Source organism: Cavia porcellus, unplaced genomic scaffold (genome assembly GCF_034190915.1).
Source record: "Cavia porcellus strain 051 isolate PalLab524CR breed Dunkin Hartley unplaced genomic scaffold, mCavPor4.1 scaffold_6, whole genome shotgun sequence".
Classification (NCBI taxonomy): domain Eukaryota; kingdom Metazoa; phylum Chordata; class Mammalia; order Rodentia; family Caviidae; genus Cavia; species Cavia porcellus.
The window spans coordinates 8,807,024-8,833,932 of record NW_026947489.1 but is presented as its reverse complement, the minus strand read 5'-3'; the positions used below and the strand labels follow the sequence as shown (position 1 = coordinate 8,833,932).

The 26,909-nt window shown below is 45.0% G+C and overlaps 2 protein-coding genes across 3 annotated transcripts in view; both read right to left on the bottom strand.

Annotated features, from left to right (window-relative positions):
* Positions 1–119: 119 nt before the first annotated feature.
* Positions 120–11,998, bottom strand: Snrpa1 (small nuclear ribonucleoprotein polypeptide A'). The gene is made up of 9 exons (XM_003475278.5): positions 11,830–11,998; positions 9,920–10,067; positions 8,683–8,761; positions 6,171–6,217; positions 5,445–5,547; positions 4,806–4,885; positions 4,341–4,416; positions 3,626–3,719; positions 120–379 (listed from the first exon to the last, which is right to left on the bottom strand). Exons 1-9 carry the CDS (start codon positions 11,909–11,911, stop codon positions 321–323), a joined length of 768 nt encoding a protein of 255 aa, XP_003475326.1. The 5' UTR covers positions 11,912–11,998; the 3' UTR covers positions 120–320.
* Positions 11,999–19,872: 7,874 nt separating this feature from the next.
* Pcsk6 (proprotein convertase subtilisin/kexin type 6) overlaps positions 19,873–26,909 on the bottom strand; it is a 179,864-nt gene continuing 172,827 nt past the window's right edge. For both annotated transcript variants that reach the window (XM_063249917.1, XM_063249918.1), the window contains 3 exons: positions 25,501–25,630; positions 22,714–22,826; positions 19,873–21,217 (listed from right to left, as the gene is read on the bottom strand). In XM_063249917.1, coding sequence (XP_063105987.1) covers positions 21,120–21,217; positions 22,714–22,826; positions 25,501–25,630 — 341 coding nt within the window. In that variant the 3' untranslated portion in view covers positions 19,873–21,119. The remainder of the gene's footprint in view (positions 21,218–22,713; positions 22,827–25,500; positions 25,631–26,909) is intronic.

Sequence of the window (26,909 nt, the reverse complement as noted above, 5' to 3'; positions counted from 1 at the left end):
GAGCTAAGGGAGATCAGTGATAGCGACAAACAATGGTGTCCTCCTGCACTTCTGCCACGAGCCGGACACCACCATGTGTCCTTACAAACCTTACTCCAAAACACGTGATGACATGCATCTTGGCAACACAGTTAGTGGCCTTTATTTTTAACATTTTTAGAAAACTGACAGATTTCAAAATTCATTACAAAAGTATCAGCAGCAGTTTTAAGCTGTCAACAATGCTGACAGATCCCACTTTGCTGACACAACAAGGCAATTATTCCACGTTCAAAACCCAAGACTTATCCCAACAGAGTCTATCACATCTGCCACACGGCTCAGGACCCATTTGTGACTGTATCTTCTTCCATCTCCTCTTCACCATCATCAGTGGGACCTGAAGAAAACCAAAAACCAGAAATCACATCAGTTTTAGAGAACATGGGTAGTAGACAAGTGCCCATTCTATGGGCACTATGTGCCATAAACTGGAAAATGTACAAAAACAAACAAACAAAGCTGTGTCAGCCCTCAAGGAATTTATAATCCAGGAATAGCCAGTCTTTGGCAGGTAATGGAAAGGGTGGTCAATCACCAAAGAAAGTGAGAAAGGTGTTTTAACTAAGTGAAAGTGATTGATTACCTCATCATAGTTGTGCCTATTTATTTTCTTTGAAAATAAAAATTGGAAATACTAAAAACAAACAAACCAAAACATATATACCTAATACATGCCGGATACTGGTGACAGAGATTTTATCGTCTCTAGGGTAACACAGCAACAATAACCAAAAAGTTCCTGTATTTGTTCAACAATTTAAGGCAGGTCTTTTGGTCAGTGTATTTTGAAAAAGGACATGTTTTTATCCTATCAATTGTTTGGGAAGATTAGTCATATTTAAGTTTTGCTTCTATAGTTAGATCTAAACTTCAGATTTCTAGATACAAAAGTACCAAGAAGGAATGTTTTTCTTAGTGTTATTCTGAAACCTGGGGCTAATGAGGTCTAGCAAATACAATACCATGAGCAATGTCCTAATTTCCTATTCCCAAATCCAAAGAAACCCAAAAGGCCCAAATAAAACATTGTGAAGAAAGGATTGAGTCTCCAACTTACAGATGGTTGTCCTGGAAAAACTTTTGTAAAATGGATTCATTTGTATTGGCAAAGTTGAGTCTTTTATAGTATACCTGTGAAAGTTTACAACCCGAATGTTCCTAAGATTCACTGTAATTCTATCCTATTGAAGGCACAATCAGCAGTGTTGATGTTGTGCATTTCCCAACTTGTGTTACCACAGAACCTGAAGGCCTGGGCTGATTTCCAACGCTGCCTACCGTATCTCAAAGCCACAGTGCCCCCTCCCCCGCCACTTCCAACTTCTGTGGGCTTCTTTCCTAACCACACCCCTAATGGGGGGTCCATCTTCTGGCCCTCTTTCTGTTCCAGGGCGCCTCTCAATGGCGCTGTTTTGGTGAGCAGTCTCCTCTGCTAAAACACCATGCTGGCTGCATCTACTTTAGAAGCTCTCAAACTGTTAGGCATGTGGACTTGTACAGCTTTCTGTTAATTGTATTTATTGATCCTGTGTTGGAAACTGAAACTGGAAATTTTGGAAGACAGAAACTCATGAAAACAACCTGTTACATACTAACATTTACAATTTAAGAAAAAGTGGCCTTTCCAAAAAGAAAACACTGAGTGAGAAGACTGACAATACTTAATGCCATATATGTATGTATGTATGTATGTATGTATGTATGTTTGTATGTATTGGAGGTACTAGAGATTAGACTTGGGGAGATCTGCATTACACTAGATTACTTCCCCACTTTTTGAGGTAGTGTCTCACTAGGTTGCCCAGCCTGGCCTCGAACTTCTGATTCTTCTGCCTGATTCTTGAGTAGCTGAGAAGTATTATGCACCTGTCTGAAAGCCTCAAATGATTTTCTATACTTTCTTACTTGAAAATCTAGTGGTCTATCTCGTCCTCTGAATGGATCTTTTACCCATGCATGATTTTTTAACACTGGAAACCAGTGGTTCACTGCGTTTTGCAGATCTTCCAAACTTGAGCCATTTCATGACACAATGCTAAAAAAAACCCTATTCATCACTGTCACGACTTTCTCCCAGAAGTTTCTTGAGTACTAAGTAAGAAGCAGCTGACATAAATTTTCCAAGTTTTAATTTTTGCTTGAAACGTTGAACTTTACCACTGACAACACTGTTGTTTTCCTTGAGGCAAGAGGCTGACTTCATTCATGTTTGAGAATATATCTGCCTCTCACCTCAGAACAAGTGTACGAGGGCCTGCATGTAACCAAACTGAGGCCTGGAGAAGAGTTTCATGTGTACTCATTTGACACCTGAAATACCAAACAGATGTATCCTTCAGCGGTGATATTCAGTAATTGTTTTGCTGTGCTGAGGATCGATCCCAGACATTATACATGCCAGGCTTTACCACCAAGCTACAACCTCAGCCCCTAATAACCCTCTAGGCATCCATCCAGTGCCTTCTTAAGTGCAGCTGGCACACACCTTACTGGAAGTGGATAGCAAGGAAAACGGTGTTAACTGCTGTCGCCTGTCCCACTGCCTTGCTGAGACACACAGCAGTTTTACCTATCACTGTTCTTGCTCCAACGTTACGAATACTGCCACAATAAGACAAATAATGTCTTGCTGCTATTTATTTATTTATTTTTGGTACTGGGGATCAAACTCACGACCTTGTGCTTGTCGGGCAGGCACTTACGCCACTGAGTTAAATCCCCAGCCTGTCTCTTGGTGTTATTAAAAGAATAGTTTTGATGTCACAGACCCCGGAATCCACAGACCATTCAGAATCGTATCTCAAAAGCTGTCTTACTCATCCCTGCTTAAACACAGGATATGTCCTAAAAACTGTATTGCTGGCAGATTTTGTCACTGTGCAAATACAAATACTAGAAAGTGTACTCACACATATCTAGATCAAACAAACAAACAAACAAAGACATATCTAGATCATATGTAGACTATTGTTCCTAGGGAACAAACCTATACAGTATGTTACCATACTGAATACTGCAGGCAACGGTAATACAAAGAAAGGTAGAGTGCAGTAAAAAAAACCTAGGCAATAGGAATCTTCCAGTTTTACTGTAACCTTAAACAGCTACTGCTATATATACAGATTACCCTGAGCAGAATGTTGGCATATGGTGCATGGCCGTGTAAGTTTACACAGTTATCTATAGAGTTTGGTTCACTCAATACCAGGAAATATTTCCTTCAACTCTGACATACCTCCCCCACCCTCAAAGTGCTATGATTTAATGTTATTAAATTAACTTCATCAAATACTTTCTTTTAGCACTTTTTTGGGGGGCAGTCCTGAGGATGAAAGCCAGGACTTCTGCATGAAGCTATATCCCTGACTAGTCCTTCAGCTTTTTTCTGAGAAAGGCTTTCTCTTAAACTGCCCAGGCTGGGCTCATATTTTTAATCCTCCTGCCTCAGTGCAAAGTAGCTGGGATTATAGGCATGTGCCTGCCTGGCTTCCTCTGGCATACTTAGATCATAGTGCCTGAACTATCTGTCATTGCTTTGAATATACTATTTTGGGAGCATGAAGACAGCACACTGCTTTCTGACCTGATCTGCGTTCCCTGCCAGGTATCTGACCAGACTGCAGCAAGCCCTTCAGCCTCTCCACTTCAGCCAAGGTGGATGCATTTGCTATAGCGTTCTGTAGGACAGAGCAGAATGGAGATAGACAATAAATTTCAGTTAAGTATCAACCGTCTGGAATTATAGAAATTTGTAACAATTTTTTGAGATGGCATATTATTTAGTTCTGTGTTACGGGAAGGATTTTACTGGTATACTGAATCAACCTAGAAACCAAATCCTAAATTTTCAAAATTGGTGAAGGAAACATGGGCCTTCTCATAAACCAAAGAGAACGAATAATCATTCTACTTGTCCTAAAATTAAGCTTACTATCTATATGGGATTATATTATTGGATACTCTAGCAGGCAGTATTACAAAATTTTATGATTTCCCATTAATAACCAAAAGATTTGACAGATAGCAAATCTGAAACAAAAAACGAGGCAAACCCTAACACAGCATATAGAAGGTCACTTCCTGCTGAAAGTGATAAATGCACCCACGAAGATGAAAAAGACAAAGAGCACTTCAACTGGCACATGTGATCAAGTCAGGTCAAAGTCCGCCGGACTGACTTTGAGCTAAATTCTCCTTAACTCGGAAGAAGTCTAAGAACTGTGGGAAAATACAGTCCTCAACATTCAGACCTAACCCCATCTCACTCTAATCAGCCCGGGTTCTTAACCAGCTGTTACCTTGATTGCTTCTACATCCCCTGGAGATGGCCCACCTTTCTTTTTGTCAGTTGGCAAACCAGCACCTGGATTAAAACTTGCGAGAGAAAAAAACATAACTGTTAAAATTCTAAGCCACAGACGTTGCTTCTCTTTTACTTTCAAAAGTTTTTGAAAGTAATTAAACCAGTGTAGTATCTTATCTTTGTTAACAAACTGATACAAGAACTCTCTCCTTCAGAAACACCACCCACTCATCTTTCTATAGAGCACAGACCATGTAAAACATCACATTAAGATGGAGACATCTGCTGGATGAACTTGGTAGCAACTCTTTGTGATGTATGGACCACGGATGGTCACAGATTATCAGCACTCAAATCGAATACCACGTTAATCCCCAAATTTGGTTTAATTTTGTAGGAGGCAAGCCGCCAGACAGTGTTTCTGAAGTGAAGGGAGTTAGGTTGGATATCTGTATCTTACGTTTTGCTTCTCCTGGCAATATCCTTTGCAAGCTGTGCACCCCGTTTGCCCTTGAACATTTTCTCTGCTTCCTGACGCTCCTACAGCAACACCACACACAGAGTTAATGGAAATAGGGACACCACACGCATTTAGACGCATTCCTCAGAACACGCGGGAGAGAATGCTGCTGAAATACTGAATTGGTAAAAACACCAAGAAGCCAATTTAAAATGAAAAGAAATCACAGGAGTTTTGCCTTTGCTGGTGAAGCTTCTAGAGAAAGCTCCTTGCCTAGTGTCAAAGAGGAGCTGCTAAAATGCTGCTGTGGAACTAAGCAGGGGGACAGGGGATAACTTCCTATAAAAGGCAAAAGCCCCCCTACCAGCCAGAGCTGCTCAAAAATAGCTTATAGTAAGCTCCTCACTGGGAAGGTATTTAAGCGGACAACCCATTGCGTGGCTCTCCAACATTACATAAAAGAATGTTAATTCAAAGCTGTCCCACAAACCCTGCTATGAGGATAAAAAAACATTTTCTTTCCCATATTTTAAATTACAAACTAATGGTGAAATTTGTATTAGTCAATTTAAAAAAAGTAACAAAAGCATAAAGAAAAATATACTGCTCTATAATGACTTATAACCAAAGAACACTTACTTTTAGTTTTACTTTCTGAAAGTCCAGTACTCTGACTTGTGGAACTTTATAAATCACATACAGCCTGTAATGCTTCTTATTTGTTACGGGATTTCTTAGAATACTACAAGAAAAGGAACAACACAATGCCATTCTTGTTCATATAGGAGCATTAAAGAAGTTCACTGGAATAGCATTAAGTCTATAAATCAATTATTCACATCACAATGATCAAGTAATCTTAAGGAAATCAAGTAATCTTAAGGAAACAGTTTCAATTTTTAAAATTTTATTTATACAGTTTTTTTATAGCACCTCACTACATTGCCCAGGTTGGCCTGGAACTCATACTGATCCTTCTGCTTCTCCATCCCCAGTGGTAGGATCACAGGCATGTGTCACCACAATTAGCTTCAATATTTGTTTTTAAGTCTTAATTATTTTTTGGTACTGGGGATCAAAATCAGGATCTTGCATTTGCCAGGCAGGTGCTTACGCCACTGAGCTATATCCCTGGCCCCAATATTTGTTTTTAAAAGATATTTCTTTCTTCTTCTTCTTCTTTTTTTTTTTTTGGTACTGGCAATTGAACTCATAACCTCATGCTTGCCAGGCAGGCACTCAGCAGGCACTGCTGAGTGACATCTCGGCCCTTGAAAGGTATTTCTTAGTGAATGCTGTACGGCTGGTAACAGTGCCATTTTAAGTACTACATTAATTTGTCATCATAACAAATGGTTTCCATACCTCAAATAGGTCAGTGACTTGAGAGATGCCAAGGGGTCCAAATCGCCCTGTGAAACAAAGCCCACAGTAAGAAGGCTGACACCACATGCTATTTTAATTTTTTTTTTTGTACCAGGGATCAAACTTATGACCTTACGCTTGCCAGGCAGACGCTTGTGCATATATCATTGGCCCTATTTTGATATTTTGAAACAGAGTATCTTTGGTAATAATTCTGATTCAATAAACTGATGAATACGTATCTTCTTAAAAATCTTGGCATTAACAACTTCTGCCTTAACATTAGAAGACATAAAATACTGATTTCCTTGCAATGGCAATCTTGAAATGGGCTATTGAGTAATCTGGAAAGAAAACAATGTCAAAGCTGATATGACTTCAGAATAAGTTATCTATATAGGAAGTATCAAGTTAACATCTTGAGTGTACTGTGGTCTTTCTTGCTAGTCTCCCAAGTGCCTAGGAACAAACTGTGTTTGAGACGGGAACCTTTATTCTAGCCCCCACCAAATCTCTTCATTTGATTTTTCAAAGACAGGGTGAACAGAATAGTTAAACAAAAATTAAATTACTGAAAAAAGACCAGGTTATCAATCTTCTCAAACTGTCCCATATTTCATAGTGAAACAAGTGTAACAAGCCCCAAATCGATGGTTGATATCTATAATCAAACTACAAGACAAGGTATTTCCCAAGAATCACACAATAGGTATAAGTGGAGACGCTACTGTGAGAACAAGACTGCATGGTGACAAGTGTCTGTGCATGAAAAAATTAGAACGCAAGGAGGCATCTGATAAATGGGAAACTCCCAGTCAGCCTCCAGGTGCTCCACTGAGAACAGCAGCCTGAGCACCTGTACACTGTAACAGGAGCAGGATGAGTCTGCGAGGAGGCCTGACAGCACCCCAGAGCATGGGCCCTCATTCCAAACTAACCCGCACCTGCGTCCCTCAGGACCAAACATTACACCGAGGAAAACTTGCTCAGGACTCATCTCAGCTGAGTGGACGGGGCAAAGATGGACAATGAGAGAAAGCAAGCACAGGCGAAGCAGGGGAGTGGCTGACTCCACAGCACAGGTAATAAAATGGGAAGGGTACAAAGGAGATTAGTAGGTTCTGAGCAAGGGGGACGTGCTTGGTGAAGTCCCCAAATTATCCAGGCCAGGCTTGAACTTGCAATCTTCCTGCCTGCGACTCCCGCAGTGCTGGGATTACACATGCGCACAACCGAGCCTGGCTACGATGTGAGATGTTAATACACCTCTTTTATCCACTGGAAGAGCTTTGTGAAGAACTTTAAACACAACTACAGTTTCTCTAATAGAACTGATGTTACACATTTCCCATCAAAATGTATTTTGGGCTAAATACTTCACACCGAAGGCACGAGAAACGATGTGGCCTCAGACCGGTGCTTTCTTATTTCTGGAGTCAAGCATTCTTCAGAATCTGAATGACACTATGAACTCTGGCCACCAGAAAGGGAAATTCAGTTAGTTCAATCCCAACAATTAGAAAAATAGGGAAAGGACGTAAAGTCTTAATAATCTAAAAACAGCTAGTTTTTAGGTGAAAAATCTGCATTACAAAACAGAATATACCATATAAATTCAATTTTGCTAGACATCCACAGCAGAAATTTTAGGAGCATGAAATAGGTCAAAATAATCATTATCTACACATGAAACTGAAACTTGTCTCTTATCTCATACAGAAATTAGTTTCAGGTGGACTGCTCATCTAATGTGAAAAGTAAAACAATAGTTTCTAGCATAGAAATTTCATGCATGCATTTTACAATTTAATTATGCAATTTAAGTTTTCTAGTAGCCACATTAAAATAAAAAAAATTCAATATACTACTTAACCTAAAGAAATACTATTTAACCCATTACTCCAAATATTATCATTTCAACATTAATATTAAAAAGTTACTAACAGTAGTTTTTAAAAAAATTCTAAGTTAATCCATCATGCATTTTACAATTCTGCACATTTCAACTGAGAATAGCCCCTTGTGGCTAGTTACGGCATCATACTGAACACTGCAAGTTTATAAAGCCACATGAGTTCTTTTGTAATCCAGGAAGAGAAAAGGAAGCTTCAGCAATATCAAAAGCACTAACAGCCAGCCAGGCAATGGGACTTGGGAGACTGAGGAAGGAAGATTGCTGTGAGTTCCCTGAGCTACATAGTAAGGTCAAGGTTCAATGCCTGCCTGGACTATATAGTAAGACTGTCTCAAAACAAAAACAAAACAGTAACAATGAAGACTGATAAATCAGAAACTACATAAGATTTGTATAGCATGAGAGGCCTTGAGTTCCATTCCCAGCATATACACAACAAACCCTCACAAAAACAAAATAACCTACAAGTCTAGATTCTGTAACAGTTAAGAAAAAAAATGGAAAGAAAGGATGAGATAATTTCCAGCGAAATTTTCTGGATCTTTGCAGGTACTATCTCTAATCTCGCCCACAAACTCAATCTTCTGATCAACTTACCAGTTCCACAAGACTGTTGTTGGTAAGGATGAGCTCTGTGAGACATGGCAGAGCCTGATCAAGTCCCTCGCCAATGCGGCTGAAATAAAGAACAGAAAGGCTCTTAGTGAAAGTGAAAAGTAAACTAACACTTTTATCTCAGTCACTGCTCACAGGATCTCAGACTATAACCAGCAGAGAGAAATGGAATTTTAATGTTAGAATTTCTTCTTTTAGAGATAAGCTGCTTCTCCAAACTTCCTCAGGTTGAGAACCTGTACTGCCACCTCTCCTCCCCCTGCTCTCTCTCTCTCCAATTTGAATGGACAGTAAGTATGTGTAGATGATTGTCCTGGGGGTCTGATCCACAGAAGGGAGAGAGTGGAAAAGGACCAGGAGGGACGAGTAAGTGTGGAGTTGTCTGCTGTCATTTTGCATTCCTTCTGCCCTCCCTTGCTTACTATAAAAGGCTCTTGTACACCTGGACACAGTAAGATAAGGATTTGGGGTAATATGAGGCTTCCGCTTTCTCACTGCTAGCTTTAAATAAAGTCTGTTCATTTTTACCAAGCTCCTGTGGTTTGTTTGGGGCCAGGAGCAAATGGCTGCTCAGCTAGTAAATAAGACATGAAAGTTGGGAGGACCTTAGAGATCATTCTTCCATATCCTAAGTCAAAGTGGCTACAAAGTCAGGGATAGAAGTAGATGATTCTAGATCCCATGGTTCTGTTCAGGAAGCACAGAAACACAAGCGTTCTTCTGTACACACAGCTTATGTGCAAGACATAACTATATCAGAGGGGGATAACTAAACTATGAAAAATAATTCTGTCTATTCACTATCTATAAGCTTCAATTATTTTTCCAATAAAATTGACATAGAGCTGACAGAGGATCAACAGTGGTCTCATTTTCAGTAAGTTACACTCTGTAAATCAGTTTTAAAGAAACAAACAGCAGCAAGTATGAGGTACAGATACAAGTAAAGATGTAACTGTATTTTAAATATCCTTTTAATATGATCTGTCTGATAACTGCTTCAAAAGCCACAATTAATTTAAATTACATACTTATGCATACAGATTTCTGAAAACATGCAAATAAGACTAGAGCAACTTACTCTGCATCTGTATGGCAATTTCTCACTTTACAAAGAAACACATGCACTCAACTGGCAGTACACTTAACAACTTTTTCAAGGCACACAACAATATTCACTCAAGGTTTAAAAAAATATTCTCCAATAGCAGGTACTTACCATATTCTGTTGTTGTTCACTAATAATGTTTTCAGTCTTCTCAACAAAGGAAAACCATCTAGTTTTCTGATCTCATTGTCAGAAAAGTCAATAGCATCAAACTGGTCTAAGGTAGCGCCTAGATTTTCAATCACAGGAATTTTATATCCTACAAAAATGGAGTTTTGGAACAAACACACACAAGGTATTAATATTTAATATAATTTCAACAATTAAACTATTTCCTGGTAATTTGACTCAAGCTTTCATTTGTTCGGGAAGCATTTACCTGTCAGGTATGCATGTCAAACACTGCAAGGCACTGAAGATAAGTGACAAAACAATGGAGTCCACAGTGCAGCAGTGGACCCGAAGATGCTGAGGCCAAGTACAAGGGCAAGAAGGCAGGACTACTAACCAAGAGTGATACTGGCAGCTAACACATTCATAAGAACATTTAAAAGGTGTTCATACTGTTCTAGACCTTCAAGCTAGTTAAGTAGCATAATAGAACCAACACTTCTAGGACACGGGGGATGACAGTTTGCATCTGCTACCATTTCCACGGCCACATTCACTGCTCACATCAGCATACCTCCATGACAACACGGCTCTTCTGCTTACTTCACCTCCACCAGCTGTTCTGAGTTGCAGGTCAGCGGTTTACACTGACTGGTAGGTCACACTTGAACAATTCATTCAAATACTGCCCAATCTGCCTAATTTTGGCATAAATTATTGCTCAAATAATTGCCTAAAAGAAGAAATGAAGCTGGCCATGATTAAAGTACACATCTCAGAGCTGTAAGCTCAAAGTGAATACTGCAACAAATTAGGTATACTCAACACTGCTACACTTGAGACAGACAGAAAAGAGAGAGATCAATGTGTACCAAGCAGAGAGTGGCAAGGCGCTCTCAAATTGGACGTTTCTCTGAGAAACAAGTTCAACAAAATAAAAGCTCTGGGATTTCCCAAAAGTCAGTAAGCCATCTTAGAAGAAATCAGAGGCTACAGTGGTTGCGCTCTAGAGACTGGTTACCTCCAGCCAGAGCAGAAGACCTCATCCCAGAGACATTGCTTTTAACACCCTTTCTAAAGTCGTCTCTTGATCACTAAGCACTTAGCTGCATTTCGGTTTATTACGTTTTGAGCCAAATTTTACTACCAAAACAACTATAAAGACCGAGGGTGGGTGCCTGTGTTCCCAGCACTTGAGAGGCTGCGGGTTGGACTACTGTGAGTTCGAGGACTGCCTGGGCCACATAGCGAGTTCAAGACCGGCCTGGGCTACACAGTGAGGCCCTGTAAAAAACAAAACAAAACAAAAACTACAGCGACCTTACTGGGTCTGTCTGGAACACTTAGTACATATAAGACATAATGCAAGCCTTCGTGAAATAGTTTAATCCTAAAAATGTCTTCATCAAAGGTAAAAACCAGAGAAAGTCAATGAGAAGAACACTTTTAAAGTGGGAAATAATCGCTTTTATTCCAGGATTTAGTCTCCTCCCTTACAAAATACGGTTAACTAACATTTATCTACACTCAAAACAACATAATTTACATACGTACTAAAATCCAGTTGGTCGCCCTGCACTAGAATTACAGACATGAGAAAATCTACTTCACGGGCTCTCAAACAGTTCGGCCTGCAGAGCACGCCGAGCAGGGCCTAACGGAGTCTGGACCAGAAAAGAATGAAAGCAGCCGAGCCTGTGAGCAGCTGCGGGTAACAGAAGGTTCGGAAGAGAATAACGCGGCGGAAGTTGAGCAACAAAAAACGAGAATCAGGCCGGGACAGCCCCGCCTCGTTCCCGGCTGGCAAAAGCCCGCGATCCAAGGTCCGGCCTCTGCGCACGCGGCGGCGCGCGGACCTCGAGGAGGCGCTCTGAGGTCCGGGGAGAGCCCTTCCGCCGCCTCACACTCACCTCGGAGGTCCAGCTCGCGGTCCCGCACGGCGTTGGTGTACTGCGCTGCCTGCTCGATCAGCTCCGCTGTCAATTTTACCATGGTGCCAGCTCCCGTTGCCGCCGCTGTCGCCGCTACCCGCCTACGCGTCTAGCCCGCGAGACGTCCCAGCATGCCTCGCGAGCCCACCTCCAGGCAGCACCAATCGCTACTGTTTCGTGCGCGTGCGCGGCTCAACTACTAGGCAGAAGCAGTCGACACCCCACCCACCTTCCTTCAAAGTTAATGTCTTGGCGTTCGCGTCGTGCACTTGTCTGCTTTTGTGTTCCTTGATGAAGCAAAGTCTGGAAGACTCCTAATTCCATGTTTGTGTCCAAAAATTAAGCTTAAAGTGGGAACACCTGCGTGTCTATTTCTCGTGTATCAGAGGAAGCTGTGACGTCCCCTTTCCATTCGCGAAAGTGGAGGACCTGGGAGCCCAGGTGTGCACCGTGAGAACCCGGGCTGGTCCCTCGTCCCGCTCAGTCTTCCGAGACCACCTCACTGCCAGACACAGTGGGACTGCAGTGAGACACTGAAATACTCATGCAGAGGTGTGGTGCACGGGAAAGGTGCGCGTCAGGAACCTGCGCCCCGAGGAGGGGCAGCGGGAGCCAACACACCACGGTTCTGAAAACTTCCTCTGCTCCAGGAGGCAACCTCAATCCCAAGTCACTTTTGCTTGCTCCCGCTATAAACAGAATAGTTCAGGTCTTTGTATATCTTGTTTCTTTGGATCTGTATTACGTCGGGAGTCCCTCCTGGTTGCACACAGCGATGGTTGGCTGGTTTCACTGCTGTAAAAAATCCTTTGTGTATTTGGAAATATCTACCCCAAGGCCTCATGTATGCTAGGCAAGCATTGTACCAGTGAGCCACACCACCAGCCCAGGTTATTTTATTTTGAAATGAGATTTCATTGTGTTGCCCAGGCTGGCCTTGAGCTTGCAATTCTCTGGTCTCAGCCGAGTTTCCAATTTGGGGGTATTGTGAATAATGCTGCTCGCAATTTTATTGTATGTGGTTCTGCTGGACATGGACCAGGAGTTTCTGCCGGAGTGGAGTTCTGGGACATGGAGTATGGTAGCATCAATAGGTAGAGCCTCACAGTTATGGTAAATGGTACTGTATGAATTTTTGTGGCTTCCTACCTGAGCCTCATAGGTCTTGTGAGTTCATAATTTCAGTGATTCTGATGTGGTGTATAGAAGTATAGTGACCCTGCGGGGTGTGAAGATGTATGTCACTATTGCTTTGATTGGCGTTTCTCTAATAACTAATAAAGGCTGAGAGCCATTTTGTATATACATCATTTACTTAATATAGACCTCTGTGAGGTGCCCATTCAGTGTCTTGTCCATTTTATTTCTGTTGGATTATTTGCCTTTTCATGTTGATTTGTGAGATTTCTTTTTTTCTTTTCTTTTTTTGTCTTTTTGAGACAGGGCCTGGCTGTGCAGTTCAGCCTGGCCTTGAGCTCACTTTGTAGCCTAGGCTGGTCTTGAACTCGAAATGATCCTCCTGCCTTAGCCTCACGAGTGCTGGGATTACAGGCGTGGGCCACCACACCCGGCTATGAGATTTCTTCATACACATTCAGTGGCTTCTTTTTTCAATTGTGAAGTTTATTTTGAAAATTTTTGTTAGTATATGTGTGCAGTACATAATGATTAATCACAGGGAGTTGGAACATGTATATAACACATCTTAATTCTTTTTATTTACCTCCCTCTCCATTCATTTCTTGGTCCACTTCCCATTTGCAAAAGAGGTCCCTGTTTCCTATCTATCTATCTTTTTCACTTAAGCATTTTTTTTTTTTTTGGCTTTTTGAGTCAGGGTCTTGCTGTGGAGCCCACTATGACCTCAAACTCACTATGTAGCAGACGATGCTTTGAATGGTGGTACTCATCCTCCTGAGTGCTGGGATTACAGGTGTGAGCTACCACACCCACAGTTTTTTTTTTTTGTTTGTTTGTTTGTTTTGAGCCAAGGTCTTGCTATATAGTTCAGACTAGCCTTGAACTCACTATATAGTCAGGGGATTAAACTCAAACTCATGGCTATCCTCCTGCCTCCTGAGTGCTGGGATTATAAGCATGTGCTACCATGGCTGGTATATCTTTTTTATTCTCAATAATGGCACTCGGTGAATAGAAGTTTCCAACGTTTATGTATAAAGGATGGTAAAAAATGTGAATATTTAACTTTTAAAACTGTTACAGTAAAACACATACCATTAAGTCCCTCTCTCAAAATACTCTACTTCCCTTTAAATACACCTGTTTATTATTCTCACCACTAGCTAGAGCAGTTCTGCTTTCCTGAGTGCCTTTGTGAGATGTGATTAAAAATTATGATGAATGCTGAGTGCCATCCAATGAAAATCAGGCTTATAAAAACATTACCATGTGACCTCATTCACCTATCCATTAGATCTGGGATCTGTTCTTCCCTAAAGTCAAAATGATTGTCAAAGTTAAACATTTTGAATTGATTCAGGGCATTGAGGCAGCCTTCACAGTGTAACTAAAGACACTCACAAGAGAGGACCTCCAGCACTGCTTCAGGAAGTGGTAGGTGGGGTAGCTATTTTCAAAGTGAAGGGAAAGATTTTTAGGGAGTAAATCACAATGTGTCTTTTAAAATACTGATTTTTTAAAAAAGTTAAGCATTCACTGTATTTTTGGATCACACCTCATTATTTGTTTATTCTTAGTGCTGTGTAGTATTTTATCATGTGAACGTTCCAAACCATCAGTTCTGCTGTTGATAAGCATTTGGATAATTTCTATTTTGAAACTATTATAGTGTTGTTCATCATAATACATATCTGGGTTTTGTTTTTTCCAGTATTGGGAATTGAACCCAGGGCCTTCACACTGAGCTACATCTCCAGCCTTTTGGAAAACTTTTATTTATTTTGAGACAGGATCTCTGTAAATTACTAAATTTCTCAGGCTTTCATTGTTTTGTCTCAGCCTCCCATGCTGCTGGGATTACAGGTGTGTGCTGCCACTCCTGGTTTGGTTAGAGCCTTAAGCACAATATTTAAAAAGTGGTGATAGTGAACCTCCTTTAGAAGGCATGATTTCATAGCCAAAAAGAAATAAAATCTTGTCAAGTGATCAAAGCTAGTATTACCAGTAGTGGAACAGATCAAAATCATTTAACACCTGCTGAAATGAGATGAGAAAAATTACTTCTGTAAGATCCCTATCAAAGATACTGTATATGCTGTGAATAGAAATACAAGAAAGCCTCAGACAATACAAACTAAAAGGCATCCTACAAATAACTGGCCTGTAGTCTTTAAAAAGTTCAAGGTCATAGGAGTTGAAAAAAGACTGATACTTCCCATATAAAGGGGCACGGTGACATACAAAGTATGACTGTAAACTGTATCACTTTGCTAAATGAGTTTTTGAGACAATCAGATGAAGTAGAACCCAGTTGGAGAGTTAGATGTTAGAAACATCAGTGCTAATTTGCCTGATTCTAAAAGCTGTGTAGGGGAATGTTCTTATTCATAGGAAATACCCACTCAAATGGGAATCATAAGGTGTCAGAAATTTACTCCCATATGGTGCAGGGAAATGTTTTTATGCGATATACACACTTTTTTTTTTTTTTGTCTTTTTCCTTTTTATTGGTACCGGGGATCAAACTTACGACTGCCTGCTTCCAAGGCAGGCGCTTATGCCGCTGAGCTAAATCTCTAGCCCCTATACACACCCTTTTTGTATGACTTTGCTTTTTTATTCTTGGTACCGGGAATCGAACTTGCAACCTTGCGCTTGCCAGGCAGGTGCTTATGCCACTGAGCTAAATTCTCGGCCCTATGACTTTGCTTAGTGATTGTTTCAAAATGAAAAAAGGATGAAACAAAATGAAGCCAGAGGAAGGCAAAGTTTAGTGGTGGAACACTTGGGTAGTATGCTCAAGGCCTAGGTTTGATCCTGCAAGAAAAAAATAAAAGTTAAATGTTGTAGCCTGGGCATGGTGACAGAAGGCTAGGCATGGTGTTGCACGCCTATAATTCCAGCACTCATAAGCTGAGGTCTGCCAGTTGAGACCAGTCTGGACTACATACAGAGTTGAAGGCCAATTTGAACTAGGGGGTGAGATCTGGCCTCAAACACGCACACAAGCAACCTGGGTATGGTGGTGTGCACCCGTAATTCCAGTATCCAGAGGCTGAGGCAGGAGGTTCGTCATGAATTTGAGGTCATTCTGTACTACATAGTGAATTCAAGGCCAGCCTGAACTACAAAGTGAGACCCTGTCTCAAAAAATCCATCAAACAAAAATTTTAATTAGCCGGATCTGGATGAATAGTTCAAGGCCAGCCTGGACTACAGAAAGCAACCCCATTTGAGTGAAAGGAAAGAAAACACCAAACACCCATCAAACCAAACACCCCATCAACCTTGCCTAATGCCAGAGCAGGCCACCAGGTGGAGTCCTTGGACCAGAGAGTGGGCTTTGCTAGATGGGTCCTTTGGCTGAATTAGAAAACAAGAAAAAAGTTTTAAAAAGTTCCAAATGGGTAGAAATAAAACCACAGATGATTTTGTTCATGTTAGGGTAGGTATATCTATGAGAAAGAAAGTATTTTCTTTTCAGTTCTATTTCTTTGGGCCAGAGTTTCTCAACCTGAGCACTGTTGGCCTTTTGGGCCCATTGTCCTGTGATTGCAGGGCATGTGGAGCAGCGTCTTTGGGCTCTGTCCTTTAGATGTGACTGCAAAGTGTGATCACAAAACATGCAGAATGTTTAGCTTTTTTAAAAAAATGCATTGCAGTAAGAGACATTGCCCACAATGCCTCAGAATCCTCCCCTCTGCTGGGAACACTTCCCATCCTCATGCCATTCTAGGAAGCAGCTCGGGCAGTCCTCTTTCATGAGTGACTTTAGTTGTACTGTTGTGGCCACCTCCATGTCCTGAATTGATCTGAAACATTTACCTTTCATAGTCAATCTGACTTCTGGGAAGAATCAGAAGTCACCCAGTGCCAGAGCTGGTGAATAAGGTCCACTCTGACACACGGGCGTGTTTTTGAAAGCCTGCTCTCTGTTTCGCTGCAGCGCTCAGTAGCATTCACTGTCCTTTGGGTCACACATCATAAAGACACTCGAGAAAGCACTTCTTTAGAAAGTGGCAAGAATGATGGGTTGTGTTCAAAGAGTGGGGGGAGTATTTTAAGGGATATTAATGGCATTGTTTTATTGTAATAAATTTTATTTATTTTGGGGGACAAAGTCTCACTATGCAGTTGAAGCTGGCCTTGAACTCACTATGTAGCTCAGGCTGATCTCAACTCTTAGCGATCCTCCTGCCTCATCCTCCCAAGTGCTGGGATTATAGGTATGGACCGTTGCACCTGGCAGTAATTTTTAAAAATTTAAACACACTACATTTTTTGATCAGTTCAGTTAGAGCCTTTCAGTTGTCAAAAATGCCTCTAAACATTGTCAAAGCTGCGTGGGAGACAAACATCACTCCTGGGTGAGAGCAGATTTTTGGCAACAAGCTATTCCCTATTCTGAGCCCTTTGATTCTTGCAGGCTCCACAGCAAGGGTGAGAGGTGTCTCAACATGGCAGGTGTACAGTGTGGGGGCTTTGGGGGTGGGATGGAACCCCAGGACCTGACATGGGCACTCAGTGCTGTGCCACCCACGTTGCTTATACAGGCTGTTCTAGGTATAGTGTCAGGAAAGGGCTTAGACGACCAACCAGGAAAAATAAAGCCTGGGGGTCCCAGGAGGAAATCAGCAGTCACGGTCAAGGGCAGCACATTCACTGTTCCTTTCCTAGGCACCCAGGGCCGAGTCGTTTCGCAGAACCTTGAGATGCTGGAGAAGGCTGCGGGATGTTCCTTACCATCGCCCTTCCTTGTTCATATGAAAACATCCTTCTGTTTATTTAATTCCCCACCTCTTTCCCTCTCCATCTTCTTCCTCAGTGACCACCCTCAGCTGTCTTAGGCACCCTGGCAGAGCCCGAGTCTGATGCAGGAAGCCCTCTGCCGGTATTTACCTATTACCGGTAATGCACAAGCAGCAGACAGCGCTGCACCCCGTTTCAAGGGCACGCTACTTCCGCCATGTTGTCCGTGCAGGTCATGTTGTCCTTTAACTTTTAAAAGCCCTGTCCACTCGCCTTCCCATTAACAACATGTATTCTACCAAAGCAAAATTCTCGCCCAAGGCAAGTCATTTCCCCTCTGTGGGCCTGTGTCCTGTCAGTGAAATGACCCACTTAGAAATGACCCACCACGGTCTTTTCACTTAGAACCAAATCTATAAGCACATTCTGCCTGACCAGCTTCAGAGAATCTTCACCTCGAGGTTGGGCCATTTGTGACCAGACATTCTGGGTGGCCAGTCCCTTTTTGTGTGGTGGCATTTTGTCACTAGCGTTTTATCAATAGCTTTTCAATACCCCGTCCTACTGGTGGCCACGGGCTGGCCAAACCAGTGCAGAGAGAACAGGCGCTCCCAAGCTTGCCTGATTGGCTTCTTATAATTAATGTTCTTTCAGATGTAAAAGAAGGGTTTTGTTTTTTTCTGGATTCAGCTGTAAGCATCCGCAACTGTAAGGTCTCAATGGACGAAGAATTGGTGTGTATTAATGTTGGGTCCTAGGGGCTAAAATGGGGCCCTGCACCCAGAGTACTTAGTAAGTTGCAGTCGCATGGGGGAGGTGGATTCCTTATGGATAGTTTCCTAGTTTTGGTGACAGTATCCCAATCAAATGCCTCCACCATCTTGCTTTGCCAACTGTGTCCATTCGTGCTTGTGGTGGGCTGCGTCCCGTTGTGCGGCTGGCCCCATCCCGCCTGCTGCACGCTTCTCCTTTCTCCTGGCATGGAGCTCCCTGCAGCCACCTTCAGCTGCCCACGTCTGGCCCTGTGGCCACCATGGATGCACGGCTGAGCATCAGTGCAAGGCAGGCTCCCCAGAGTGCTGTCCTAGGAAGAGCAGAGTCAGGAACCACACCCAGAAAGTGTCCTCTAGGGGCTGGGCCCCGGGAGAGATGGTGGCGATCTTGTCATCTGTTTCATCCACTGCTGAAACAGCCTTTAAAGAGAGGGCACCGCTGCTGCACAAACTGTGTCCCAACTTAATGTTGGCCCCAGGTCCCAAGGCCTGTCACAGTGTGCCCGCAATTCTGAAGCCAGAAAACCCTGGTTTCCTCAGACAATGTCCTTCACTCACTTTTGTTTCTTCCTAAGTCAGTTCTAGTGGGTACATTTCCTTTATCTGCAGTTAAAGGATTGTGATGGGTACAGGCTTCTGACCTCACACAGAAAACCTGGGGTAGAAGTCCCACTGGGCATGTGACCCATGGGTGCAAGTTCAGTGCCTGTGCTGCCAAAGATAAGCTGTAACCTAACTAAATGGCGCTGATGCTGTAGGTGTGAGGCTCACACAGTGATGCCAACCATTTAGAGCTTTCAGTGATAGCTAGCTGCGGCATGTGTGCCGTGAGTTTGCCATCACTGGTCTAGGATGTGGGGGCTCCCCTTTGACAGGTGGAAAATGATCCTGTAGCTGGGGGCTCTACTTCCTCTCAACTGGGCTTTGGTGGACAAAAAGAATCCCTTTGCCAAAGGACATGATAGAGTTGGAACCCTGGGATTTCTCAGTGCTTCCTTATGCTGACATCTGTTAAAGCTTAGCAGAGACCATCCACAGAGTGAGAAGCAGATTCTGAGCGAGGCATGATGGCATGCCCCTGTATTTTCAGCACCCTGGAAGGCTGAGGCAGGAGGATCACAAGTTCCAGTCTAGCTTGGACAACTTTGTGAGACTCTGTCTCAAAACGGAACAGACAAAACAAAGAGGGATGAGGATGCGTGGCTGATGAGTGTGAAGGCACTAGGTTTAATTGTCAACCCAGCAAACAAAACAAACAACAGATCCCAAAACCACAAAGTGACACCTACAATGTACATTTGACCCACTGGCCAGCACCCAATGTTTTGTGCCTTGAAAAAAAATACGGTCTCCTGTGCCATGAGATGTTAACTCTTTTATTAATTTAGGGTTAACATTGCTTTTTTTTCACTGATTTCTTTCTCAGAGTCATGGATTCAACAGACAACTGCTGGCTTCTCTCCAGCTCACAAGTGACAAGGCAAACACATTACAGTCAAAGAGGGGAGGCGGGACAATATGGAGAGAGACGAGACTGAGAAAATTTAAGGCAAATGTTACTCCCATATTAATGGGAATTGATCAAGCAGATCTGTGCATTTCAATGAAAATATATGAAATATTTGTCAAAATAATTAACATTGGTAAAAATTAGAACACGTAGCTTATAAAATGCCTACACAGGTTTGGCAGAAATCAATCCAGCTGTGTCATGTAGGCTTATACTATATACAGACACAGGAGATCCACCTCGAGAGCAGAGGCCACATGTGTTGTAAAAGCAATTCTGTAAAATGGGAAGGGATGGATGACCAATGACTCGCGGGCTGGCTTTACATTTTGTTAAGAGGAACTGCTTGGCGATCAGGGTGTCTTCTGGGTAGCCCCAGAGAGCCTCCTTTGGACCCTCCTCAGAAGGTTGTGCATCAGCTTGAGGTGGTTGTCCAGGCCCAGGAGACTCCTACAGAACACAGGACAGCTTGGCTTCCTCGGAGAGAACGGTGCAATCTGGGTTGGCAGTGGACTTTCTAGGACACTTGTGCAGTTTCCAAAGAAGCGGACTGCATAGAACCTGATTCCATCCCCAGTGGTCATGTGTTTTATGCCCCAAAACCTATTTTATTTACAGTCTGACTGATCAGTCCCCCGGGATGCGCAGTGGCAGGCAGCAGGCAACCTAACTCTCCTGCCAGCTAGCCTGCGGAGATTTACAGCCGAGCCGCATAACAGCACAGGAGGCGGGTGATACAAGATGCCAAGCATCTTTCCTTTCTGCTTTGGTCTTGAAGATTCAGTAAACTTAGGATCTGAAGCTGGAGCTGTGGATTCTCCGAATGCATGTTGTTACCATTCTGAGCTTGCCAGAAGGCAGTAGCCAGTGAGCAGAGCTGGAGAGTGATCACTGTGCCAGGAGCTCTTCCTTAGGGACCTCCACCTACCGGCTTGGGTGCCTCGAGGAGCTGAGGGAGGACCTGGCTCCTGGGGAGATAAAGCTGTCAGATTCGAGGCACCGCTCCCGGAACAGGCTCTGGTCAACAGTCTGGAGGAAGGTGGATGGACAGATGGATGGACAGGAGGGGCCCTGTCCTCTGTGGGCAGCGGGAGTCTCTACCCAGCCAGGAGGCATGTGCGGCAGCAGAACTGGATGAAAAGCTTCCGTTCACAGAGTCGGTTAGACTTCACCATCTCGCAGAAGGTCTCGTCAGCTGGGGGAAGGAAGAGAAAAGTCAGACTCTGGACACTGTTAAGACTGAGCTGTTCCACATTTGCTGGGCACCCATTGCGCACCAGGCAGAGGACATGCAGAGTCCCCTTCCTGCCATATGCCTCCCTGAGAGGTGGCACCTCGTATACAGGGTCTCATGGTAAGTCTAAGTGACAAGGGGTATTCACAAGGGGGTGTGGGGGTGCTCCAGGCTGGGCAGGTGGGACCCTTGGAAATGGTCCACATGTCTTTCCAGACACCTGTGCTGGTTGGGATTTAGCAGGACTCCTGGGATGCAGGAGTGTAGGGCTAGAGCTGGATGGGAATGTGGGCTGCTGCCATGGTCCAAGGAACACTCCAAACAGGGAGAAGTAGGGACTGGATGTCATGGGGACATCAAGGCAGATGGACAGGTCTCAATGATGAAAGAGCTGAATGTGAGGGACACAGTCATGGGTGCTGGCCCCGGCCTGCTGCCTTGTCGTTAGGACGCACTGTCATTAGTGGGACCTTGGACCTCTGAGGCAACCTCACTTTCTTGGGCTGAGTACACAGCCTAAGCAGGTGACTTCCTAAACAGGAAGCCTCTTGGCTTTTGAAGGGACACTATCCTCTAAACCAAAAAGTAGCCCACAACAAGGTAAAGATGCCACCTTGTGGTTCGTCTTAGGCAGGGCAGTGCCAGCTCCTGCCAGGACACCACAGAGCCAGCGGAGCTTCCTGCTCCTGCAAGTCAGGACATGGTGCCCAGAGCCGGTCCCATGTGGCTCCTCATTGCTACTGTGGAACCAGGGCACCTGCTATGGACTACCTGCTAAAAGTCCCTGCCTCAGGTCTCTAGGACAGTTTTCTGTCAACTCTTCCTCTTGTCTGCAGTCCCAAATTGAGCAGTCTTTTGTCCCCTTCTGTGGTGGTTTTTCCAGCCTGTGTCTCTCACCACCCACCTGGAGAACCAGGCTTCTCCCACAGCACAGATGTGGGGCTCCCTGCGAGCAGTGCAGCTTGAATTTCTGCTGCCAAGAGTGGGCCTCGACTCTCAGTTCTGTCTTCTTAGTTCTGGGCTGAGACCCTCTAAACCTCTTGGCTTTGACCCCCAAGGGTCCTCAGGGGAAGCTGCTACTGGGGCCTGTGGCATGAGGGTAGGAGTGGTACAAGAAAGAAACCATTTTTAAGAGTCATTCAGCAGGGCTGGGGGTTTAGCTCAGTGGCATAAGCACCTGCCTGGCAAGTGTGAGGTCATGAGTTTGATCCCCAGTACCACAAAAAAAAAAAAAAAAAAAAAAAAAAAAAGAGTCATTCAGCAAACTGAAAGCAATGGCTGGGCTTGTGGCCATGAGGCCTCCTTGGTCAATGTGTGACAGGCCTCTGGGAGCACTAGATCAATCAAATCAGGGCTGAGCATTCCATCTCAGGGACCCCCATGCTTGTTTCCTCCTTCATCCAGAGGTCAGTGGGCTGTGCCTTTCCAGCCACCCTCATGGTCACTTAGGCGCTCACCGTTGCTGCACGTGAGGTTGCTGATGCACGAGGTCCCCAGCTGCATGAAGCCTGCCTTGCACTTGCTGCAGTTCCGGCTGGAGCCCTCACAGCTCAGGCAGTTGTCCTCGCACCTGGGGGAAGACACAGTCTCCTGCCTCACTGGGCCACTGGTGCCTAACCTCCTCCACCCACGTGGCTCCCACAGCCTCCAGAAGCTGCCTGGCTGCAATGGCTGCAAGGCTGGGGTCAGGGCCAGATTCCACGCAGTGAGGTGACAAACCCGATGTGGAGCTGACATGAGGATGGGGTGTCGTTGGCCGCCATGCCTCCTACCCCCGGGAGGTGGGGATGCCAGTATCGTTCCTGTCCCTCCTGGATAGTCCTGACCCACTGTGGGGCCAGCGCTTCTTCTAATGCAGGACACCATGACTCAGGGTGCACCAAAGCTAAGGCCTACGCCCAAGAGTGTCACAGAACGTACGTTCATTTACACACAGTCTGTGGCTGCTTTGTGCTGCAGTGGCAGGGCTGAGGGCCGGGATGCCCCCAAGGCATGAGAGACTTCCCTCCTAGCCCTTGACAGAAACATCTCGCCTCAAGACCAGTGCCCTGCCCTGCACCTGCTAGCTTGTCCTGCTCCAGTGACCACACACTGCCTACCTCGCCCAGGGGCACCAGATAAGAGAGGAACAGGTCCTACAAGTGGAGCTCAGAGGGTAGGGCATGCAGGATAGGAGCCCAGCTCAGCGATGCCTGAGCCTGCCCTGTGGGTTCCATGCTGAGGACAGAGGCCTGGTGGCCCTCTGGGATGTCTTTGGTACCAGATCAACCACCAGGCTCCTCATAATCATCTTTTGAGGGCACCCCTTGCCACTATCACGGGGACTGATATGATCAGGGTGTCTGCTGCTGCACTCCTGAGACAGGATGAGATTGGTTTTTATTCAGTTTGCCTGAGGACCACAGCACAGTGTTCAGGAGCTTGCAGGGGTGGGGGGCACTGGGATCGGGCTCCTGTCATGTGCTGTCTCAACACAAGTCATTGTACCTCCTGATGGCTCAGAAACAGGCCCCAGGGCCACGCACAGGGCATGATGTTTCACTATGGATGTTTCTGGCATCTCTTATACACACACACACACACACACACACACACACACACACACATCAGTGCACAGCAGCTGGCACCGGGCCCAGCCAATCATGGGACATTAGCCATCCAGGAGGCCCAGGGCCTGGTGCTCCCAGGCCGAGGCTGACGGTTGTTTTGGCCATGAATGGTGTGTGTGTGTGGACCAAACTCGGTGAGGAGTCTCAGTTTTCTACTGTTGCATTATACACTTCCAGTGGAATAATTTATAACTCAGCAGCAGTTCTGTTGGCAGAAGCCCTGCTGGGCTCAGCTGGGTTCTCTGTGTGGGGCCTCCAGGCTCAGGGCATGGTGGTGCCCAGCCTGGGCGCTCATTTGGAAGCCTAGGAGAAGAATTCAGCATCACCCTGCCCCGGAAGTGGGGTTACCATACCCCATGCTCATGGCCCCTGCTTTCCAAGTCAGGGTTACTATGCTGGCGGCTGGTCTCCTGGGCAACAGGCTTTCTATATGCCTCTGGTTCTGGTGTACCTACTTCACCCCAGAACGCCATGGCAACTTTGCCCTGCCAAATGCTGCAAGGACCGTTGTGCCTACAGCCACCCTCTCCCCACACCGCTGTCAGGGCCACTGCTGGCAGGATTCTCCTGAATGCTCCAATCTCAAGAAGGGCTGGTGGAGGCTGCCCACCTCCTGTCTCCTGAGGGCTGGGGCCTCATGGCCTCCGGGTGCTGCATAAGGCTCTGGGTGCCACAGCTGTGGGCACAATCAGCTTCCCCTGGAATCTAGGGCATTTGACAAATGAAAGTGATTATCACCATTTAGTTCCAAGTTCTCCCTGGGCTGCCATTCTCAGTTTAATTATCTGGAAACCAGCTGGCTGGGGAAAATGAAAGGTTTCCTTCAGACAACTGTGCTGGGGATTTTGGGCAGGACTCAGCTGGCTGGGAGACAGTGGTCAGTTTCTCCTCTCACATCAGCCCCCATCGAGGAGCTGACTTGCAGACACGTGCAGCTCCTGCCGTCTCTCCTCAGCTCACTGTGTGCTTGTGGCCAAGGGAATCTGTGACAACCTAGAGCAGTTCTCAACATAGCCTGGGTGCAGCCCCCACGGTGAGGCTCCCCACTCTTCCTCTGTTCCAAGTCTATTTCAGAAAGAAGGCTTCTCCCTCTCGCCCTCACAGCCCACCCTACTGTCACAGTCAGGTGGCCTGTCATCTTCAAGCTCCCTGCTGCTCTCAATCTGAACCCTACAGGCTGCCCTGTCCCTCTCTGTTCCTGGGTCTGGGTTCATGATGTCTCGTGGGAACTGTTGGAAAAACAGAAGGGACCAAAGCCCATGGCTTCTCTTTGAATGGCTATGTTCCAACAGCAAAAGGAAATGCCACACAGCCTAGAGCCACCATACCTGTGGTCCAGAGCCACCACATGTACATATATATGGGAGGGACAGAAAAGCATAAGGTTAAAAGGCATGTGCGCTGACTGCACTGGGGTGGCTTCACAACAAAGAGATGCTCAGGGCTTTTAAACTGTTCTCGAAATACCTGAGAGTTGTTTCAAATTCCTAAGTGCGGCCTCCTTGATTATCAATGGCATGAAGGCATCCTGGGCAGCATGGGTAGGACCAAGCTGTGCAGCCTGTCATGAAGGTGCCACCCTATGGGGCTCTCTGGCTACTGCACCACCTCCCAGGGTCCAAGTCCAGACTGTACCTCCGACACACTTTGTGGGGAAAGCCAGGCATCTCCTCCGGGTAGTAGCCCTCACTGCAGGCTGGCACACATTTCCAGTCTTGGAAGGAGAAGTTTTTTGCACAGTGAATGCATTCCTCCCTGCTAGGCCCTAAGAGGAACAGGAAAGAAGCAGAGGTCAGGCCTGATGGTCACACCCTGCACCCGCTCCAACGCCTGTGAGAATCTTGGTAATGTTCAGAGGTCCAGGCTACCTACACAACTGGGCATAACCCACATACTCCCTAACTCCAAAGGGGTGGCTGTCATCGTCCGTGCTTCCTGGCTGTGTCAGCGGAGGCATGAGCTGGTCTCATTGGAGAGCGCACCTCCCACCTCCCCATCCATGCTCCCTTTCCCAGCAGGTGTAGGCCCTGCTTCTGCTGGGGCCACTCAGCAGCCCCAGGGACAAACCAAGATGTGCTGTAGGCATGGAACACACACACACACACGCACGCACGCACGCACGCATGCACACAAGCTGGCTGTCAAAGTCTTGGTAGCCAAAAGAATGCCAAATAGATCATTTCAAAAATATCACTGCATACTGTAGTAATAATGTTGTAGAGATGCTGAGTTAAGTAAGAGTTGTTACTGAAACTATTTTCACCTGCTCCTTTTTACTTTTTAAAATGAAAGAGAGAGAGAGAAGAGACAGAATCAGAGAAAGAGAAACACAGAGAGAGAAACAGAAAGAAACAGAAACAGAAAGAAACAGAAAGAGAAACAGAAAGAGAGAGAAACAAACACACACACACACACACACACACACACACAGAAAGCGGGGGTTGTAGCCAGGGGTTGTAGCTCAGTGCAAAGGCCGTAGGTCAGTGATGGCCAACCTTTTAGAGCTGAGTGCCCTAACCACAGCCCCAAACCCACTTATTTATTGCAAAGTGCTAACACTGCAATTAAACTTGAATACTGACATTTTAGTTTAGAAAACACAACTCATGTATTAACATCTTTTGTCTTAAAAGAAAGTGCCATAGGTTCTCTACCACTGCTCTAGGTTCTATCCCAGTATCACACAAAAGGGTGTGGGGGAGGTGGGGAAACCCCACAACTTGGCCTAGAGTCAGTGAGCCTCCGCCTGAGAGGCTTGCACAGGAGGACATCATCTCATGGGTTCATGTGTCGGGAGCCTGCCCTCAGTGTGGTGGTATCACACTGGCCTCTCCCCTTCTCTGGCTCCTGGCACTGTGATTCCACACAGCACAAGGTCCTCTCTAAAGCTGAGCGATGTTAGCCCCAAGCTCTTGTACTCTGTACTGCAAGCTAAATAAGTCTTTTCTTCATAAGTATCCAGCCTCAGATATTTTGTCACAGTATCAGAAATTGGAACACTGGAATTGTTCTGGTAGTCACAGTCTCTAGATCAATTCTTTGGC